We start from the raw sequence: 6,571 nt of genomic DNA on the forward strand, positions 1-6,571 counted from the left end.
TGTAGTAATAAGTAATAATGTGATGTGATTTTGAACTGATGAAATGAATTCAATGTCATGTCTTCATGAGGGGGGAAAAAATTAAGCAACTACAGTTGAGGTTATAAGATTACATAGGTCTTGCAGAATGCAAAAAAAAATTTTTTTAAATGAGGGATTATAAAAATTGCTGTCATTTAGTATTGTCCTGAATAAGCTATTTCACATGTAGTCCAGAAGACACAATAACTGAATTTACCCAAATGGACCAGATCAAAAGTTTATACACGTTTGATTCTTAATCCCGTGTGCTGTTACCTGGATGATCAGCAACTGTATGTTTTGTGAGTTGTTCATGAGTCCCTGGTTTGTCCTGAGCAGTTAAACCGCCCACTGTTCTTCAGAAAAATCCTCCAGGTCCTGCACATTCTTTGCTTTTCCAGCATCTCCTGCATATTTGACCCCTTTCCAACAGAGACTAAGTTGAAATCTGTCTTTTCACATGGAGGACATCTTGGGGTATGAGAGTGGCTTAATATATCATGTATTTATTGTAGAGTCCTACTTTCCAAAAGCACTTGAAGGTACTTAAAAAGGTACCTCTAGCACCTCTCCAAGGACATGCGTCTTGTAGCACTTCAACTGGCAGGTTCTTGAACAGCTTTATGCTTAGGATTGTATTCCGCCTCACACTCGAGTCCCTTAGTTGACTCTTTGCCACTTGTTTTAGTGCTTCCATATAAATTCAGATCACAGTTCTTTTTAAACAATGTTTTATACGTCTTGCTGCCCACTGACAGACTTAATCAGGGAAAGCAAGCTAGTCTAGCTGTACATCCAAAACTACAAGATACTGTTAATATATTCCAGTAGATAAAACTTCAGCTTCACCTAGTACTGAAACACTAAGTGCATTACTATAGATTAGTGCAGTTAAATTTGTATTACATGCAACAATGGAACACAATGCAGCTTAAGAGTTTCCAGGTACAAATGTTTACTTCATCCCTAATAAACATTAGACTGGGGCAATAGCTGCAAGGAGACTCCGAGTCAACATGAGGAGGAAGCCTTGAGAGGAACCAGACTCCAAAGGGAACCGTTCTCTGATAGTTACAACTTCCTTTATAGCTACTTAGGACACAAAATTGTGACCCGTGTCAACAGGGCCTTAATTTGAGTATGAGCAGAGTCATCTGACTTCATTGTAGTTTTAACTTGTCCATTTAATCAAAATGAAGTCACTGTTGCAGATGCAAGCACAAATCTGTCCTTAGTAATTAGTGCCCATAGGATGTACCCAAGCAGATACAGAATGGCCATAACTTGTCAGGAATTAAGCCATTTAGGATACAAAGCACTGTTTAGGTCTTGGAAGGGTTAAGCCACAACTATTCAAATCAAATATTACCTAGCTGTTACTTGCTGTATTAAGAAGCGATTTAAGAAAAGGAAAAAAAAAAAAAGAAGTTAGGGTGAAGCTTGCACCAAGGAGACAGTTTGAGTCTAGCCATAATACCAATCTCTGAACAGTTAAAAGATTTATTGTAAAAGTTTTAAGTACAAGATTGCACTCTTGAACAGGTTACATTTACCAAGGACATTGGCAGTGTTGAATAAAGCATCCTGGCTAAATGCACAACCTTAAGTCACTTTCCATAAACTCAGCACAATTAAAATGTCAGGTAAAAGCATGCAGTTAAGTTACAATTTTTACAAAGTCAGCACATAGTGCTAGAGTCTATTCCAATCCCACTAGGAGACTTGCTTGGCCAGGTCCTTGATCATAGACGACTTAAGCTGAGAGATGGTTGCAATCCTCATTTGCTTCTGACTGGAGTACTTGTTCTTAACCGCCTAGCAGAAGAACAAACGAGATCCTTCATTTCACTGCAATCTGACAAGCTGCTTGCTGATATTACTGCAGACATTATCCAAACCCCACTCACCAGGTGCTTCGAGAGTCCTTCATTGACTTTGACCACATTCTTGGCAATGTGTTGCATTACAGGGATCAGGCTGTCCTCAGCGTAGCCCATGTAATACTCCAATGTTGGGGTCTATAGAGAGCAAAGTAAAGAGGGGGTAGTTTGAGTTGAGCAACCCAAGCCACAAAAAAGGTTGGTTTGGAGAGTGAAGTTACAGGGCACTTACCCATTCACAGTTGAAAACTTTCAGCATGAGGGCGAAGGCAGCACTGGCAACCTGAGAGGGCGCAAAGTGCACCATCTCATAGTCCACCATGGTAAGCTCCACAAAGTACTTCGCCAAAGTGTGCTGCTCTGCTGTAACCTATGAGGGCATTTGAGAAAATGTTTTACAAGACAGACTAATAACCCCACAAGTCAGTGGTAAACATTAGCACCACATTACACTGCAGAAACAAGAAGGTACAGACCATATGAGGTTAGTCTGTTAGTAAAGGTAGCTACATAATGACTGCTCAACCCGTCAGCCACTAATGTGTACCTCCCCAATTTTTGAGGCCCTGCGGAGGAACTGGAGTGGCAGAGGTCTGCCAAAGTTGAAGTTCAGGACTCTCAGGATGCTCATCTCCATCTCCCGGATCTGCGCGGTGGAGTAAGCGCGGTCCGTCACAAAGGCAAAGTCTGCAATCTCGGGTGGGTACATTTCCTCATATTTGGAAGCAATGAACATAGCGGTTACACCAACCAGCTGGAGTTGCTTTTTCGGAACAGGATGATCCTGTGAACAAACGAGACAAGCTTTAAAACAAAAGCACTCAACCGCCATTTTTTTTTTTTAACCCTGAAGAATTAGTCAACCATTCAGCTGAAGTTACCTACCTGAAGAAAGCGGTCAATGATTGCAAGAGTCATGTACATGGTCTCCTGCAACAGCCGAAACTTGATTTGGACCTGGACGAGCCAGTCAATAAGGATGGCGCGCATGTTCCCAGTGACCTCTCCTCCTTCCAGATACCTTGGTCTGACAGCCTGATCAGCCTTGGAGACAAATGCAACAAAGGCTCGAAGTCATCTCAAATATTACATAGATACTTAGAGGGGGTTTATAAAAAAATGTATTTAAAAGCAGCAGCCAACCTCAAGTTGCCGGAGGTATTTGTAGATGTCCTTCACATATTCACTGCAGAGCATGGGATTGTCATAGTCATCAGCATCAACATCTTTGATATTGAGAAGCACGTCAGAGAAAGCCTGGCACAGCTCATCTGGGGCACAGCCGGATGTTTCCATGGGCACAGGAGAGGACGGCTCAGAAGATATCTAGCATTAAAAATACATAATAAAAATCCTTAAAGACAGGTTTACTAATCTAATAACTAGATAACTGATGAACCACCACTTTGACCAGGACTGAAATACCAACTCACATTCAACAAAATGTAAATATTTAGAAGTAGTAAAGCAAAAAGAGTGCCACCGAACCTCATCTTCCACTTTGGGCAACTGCTTTGGCTCCTGTTTCAGCTCCTGTTTTGGCTGTTGAACTGGCTCAGGGACCTTCTCTTCAACCACCACAGGTGGTGCAACCTTCACATCCTGCTTCAGAAACTCATTAAAATCAGTAAAGAAACATACAGACCACACAAGGCATAACCACACAGGATACACACATGATCATGCATTAGCACTTACAGCTGTGTACCATGCCACCATACTGCACACTACACCAAAGCCATGAAGAAACTGCATTTCTTCCTTACAGCATATACAAACTATAGACTTAATACATGACAATTGTTTCTTGCCCCCCCAAATAGAGGAAATAAAGCTCTTTAGACTTCCATGTGTTTACTTTACTGAGCATTAAGTGAATCATGAGAAGGCCAACATTAAAAGGTCATATGCATTAGTGCAGAGAATAAGGGAACATCTAGAGAGGGTCTTAGAGTCAGAAAACAGTAAACTGAAGTGCAGCACAGACTGTTGGACAAAAAGCCATGCAATTTTCTGGATTGTACTAGGGACTGTTAAAAGATGAAGCTTGCCTTTAGACACCTATATGCAGGACCATAAAGTGTAATAAATAAATATATATAAAAAAAGAAGAAAAAACATATCTAGAGATAGATAGAATACATAAACAGGGCAGTAAACTACATTTCCTAGTCATTGAGGATGCTTTTGTACAATTAACATGAATTTCTCACTTTGAACAGTGAAGTGCCCCTTCAAACAAAGGATTCAAGGTATACAATAAAGCTAATGCTTTTTTAAAAGTATTACGCAACAAAATAAAGATAAAAGGGACAGAAGAAGCCAGTTTGAGGACACAGCCAGTAAATGGTACAATTTAATAAGTGTAATACCATTTTCTTTCAAAGAGGGCGTGTTTTTGGACATAGGGATATTTCTGAGCAAGTAGTCATACTTTAGAGCAAATACACGATTAATTTAACTGAAAAAATAAGAAAGTAGAGAGAGAAAAAATAACCAAGTAAAAACCCTCACCTTTTTCCTCAGAGGCTGTCGAGGCAAAACCGCGTTACCGATTTCCCCCAGCGCGGCCCTCGGCCTCAGCACGGGCTTGTTCCCGGTCACCGCTTTCCCAGACACGGGGTTCTGGTTCTCACTGCTGGGCAGGCGAGTGCTCTGTAAAGGTGAAAAAATAAGCGCAATAATAAAATTAAATACTGGAAAGGAGAGAAAAAAAAAAGTTCCATCAGGCTTAAATAAACAAACCGGAAGTAGTAAAACAAGAGCGCACGAGCACACAAACATATTCCAAATAAATAAACACTAAAATTTCGCGTGCATTATAGTTGCGTTAAAATTTCATTTGCATTCAAGTACAAACAGACGCCTCAAATTAAACACGTAACAAAAACTCACCCTTGTGATACGCAGCGCCATTTCTGAACTCGTTTCACTTCACAACCCACAGCACACACTAGCTTAAACAGCTCGGTCCTGCTCGAGCTTCTGCCTTGGTTTAAATTGTCGCTCTTTCAAACGTGATTCGCTGCGTTCTAAAAAATCCTCCAACTCTGATTGGTCGAGCCGCACGTGATCTCAATGCGTTCCCAAGGCGACTAATGGACACGTGACTCGGAATAAGGGGGGGGGGGGGGGGGACCGGAAACTCTATGGTTAAAATCTTTTCTTCGTGTAGTAACAAGGCGCGTGACATGTGGACCGCCATCTATTGCACCGGAGTCTATGAATAATAATAATAATAAAATATAAAAATAGTAATAAAAAAAATTACTTATGGAATGAAACAAAAATTTATTATATGAAACTATACTCTAATTTACACCATTAAAGATTTTTGAATGGAATTTACGCTTATTACGTGATTCACACAGGAAACCAGGGGGGAAAAAAACACAAAATGTATTTATTTTTGTTTATTTACTGTTTCACTGTATTCCTTCTGACATTACTGGACTTTTGGTGATTTTTTTTTTGTATGATGTTATGTTATTCAACAGACCTGTGCATGCTCTTATAGGAAAATAATCGATGCAAGGTTTAGTCGGTTATTTTTCCAATAACATGGAGCGCCTTGGCTTAGTGGTCAGCGTGCTTACTTCACACCTCCAAGGTCCAGGGATTGAACCCTTGTGTGCACAGAGTTTGCATATTCTCCCTGTGCTTCAGGGGTTTCCTCTGGGTACTCTGGTTTCCTCCTCAGTTCAAAGACATGCATTGTAGGCTGATTGGCATTTCCAAATTGTCCATAGTGTGTGAATTCGCACCACGTCCAGGGTTTCCCCCACCTCCTTGGGATAGGCCCCAAGCTTCACTGCGACACTGTAGGATAAGTGTTATGGAGAATGGATTTTTGGATGGATTTTTCCAATAACAGCACTCCTCAAAGTGTTTTGTTCCTCTTATACCACAGTACATTAATTCATTTGCATTGCCAATCCACTTACTGGCATGTTTTTGGATGTTGCGATGAAACCAGAGTGCGCTGGTCTTACACCATTTTCAGAACTCAGAATCAGAAATCAGAAACAGCCTTATTGGTGTCCACACACACAAGAAACTTGTTTCCAGTTTACATGTGCGTCTGGTACATACATGGAGTGTACACACACAACAGGACATAATGTACAAATGTTTTTTTTTTTTGTTTTGTTTTGTTTTTTTAAAAAGGACAAGCGGTGTTAAAAATAGGTACAATAAACAATATAATTAATACACAATACATACAAGAGTTGTGTACAGGTGTAAAGGTAAACAGGCAAATGCATGTAACCAGTATATATGTATTTCCATTTTGTGTGAGTTTAACAGCCATTTCAAATCCATGTTTTGAACCATCATCGTGTCAGGTTTACAGAGACCATTTTTAAGTAGATAGGAGCCTGGACTTGACTTGTATAACTAGCCAGGAGCACTTCCAAGATGGCTGCCAGATGCGTGGACAGACTCATGCTTGGATAACTCTGGTGTAGTGCTGGTTCCAGTGTTTCAGGTATAGAAGTGCTTGTTCCCGGTGTTCTGCAGATAACGTGTAACCGAGGCAATATTCCTTTCTGTTCATCACCACAGAGCTGTATTTCACCTTCAAGCTGAACCTCTTAATGCTGTTTATCATGCAGCAGTCAGGTTCTTGAACAGCAACAGGTAATGAATGTAATCCTGATCCGTGCTTT

General features: G+C 40.6%; 1 protein-coding gene across 2 annotated transcripts; it reads right to left on the minus strand.

Annotated features, from left to right (window-relative positions):
• Positions 1 to 1,507: 1,507 nt before the first annotated feature.
• ccnb1 (cyclin B1) lies at positions 1,508 to 4,956 on the minus strand. 2 transcript variants are annotated; one of them, XM_017459890.3, is made up of 9 exons: positions 4,797 to 4,956; positions 4,416 to 4,556; positions 3,390 to 3,503; positions 3,045 to 3,227; positions 2,787 to 2,945; positions 2,449 to 2,685; positions 2,134 to 2,271; positions 1,929 to 2,039; positions 1,508 to 1,836 (listed from the first exon to the last, which is right to left on the minus strand). In XM_017459890.3, the coding sequence occupies exons 1-9, from the start codon at positions 4,815 to 4,817 to the stop codon at positions 1,735 to 1,737; spliced, it is 1,206 nt and encodes a 401-aa protein (XP_017315379.1). In that variant the 5' UTR covers positions 4,818 to 4,956; the 3' UTR covers positions 1,508 to 1,734. The 2 variants fall into 2 exon arrangements, with proteins under 2 accessions (XP_017315379.1, XP_017315378.1); XM_017459889.3 differs by having other exon boundaries at positions 3,390 to 3,506.
• Between the last annotated feature and the right edge of the window lie 1,615 nt (positions 4,957 to 6,571).

The sequence above is a fragment of the Ictalurus punctatus genome, chromosome 28 (genome assembly GCF_001660625.3).
Source record: "Ictalurus punctatus breed USDA103 chromosome 28, Coco_2.0, whole genome shotgun sequence".
Taxonomy (NCBI): domain Eukaryota; kingdom Metazoa; phylum Chordata; class Actinopteri; order Siluriformes; family Ictaluridae; genus Ictalurus; species Ictalurus punctatus.

Bases quoted from the DNA above. Each gene is read 5' to 3' on its own strand.
- ccnb1 (XM_017459889.3), bottom strand. From the start codon at position 4,817: ATGGCGCTGCGTATCACAAGG. The intron at 2,686-2,786 runs GTAGGTAACTTC...GTTTGTTCACAG, and splicing joins TCATTGACCGCTTTCTTCAG to GATCATCCTGTTCCGAAAAA. The intron at 2,040-2,133 runs GTAAGTGCCCTG...TGCTCTCTATAG, and splicing joins AAGTTTTCAACTGTGAATGG to ACCCCAACATTGGAGTATTA.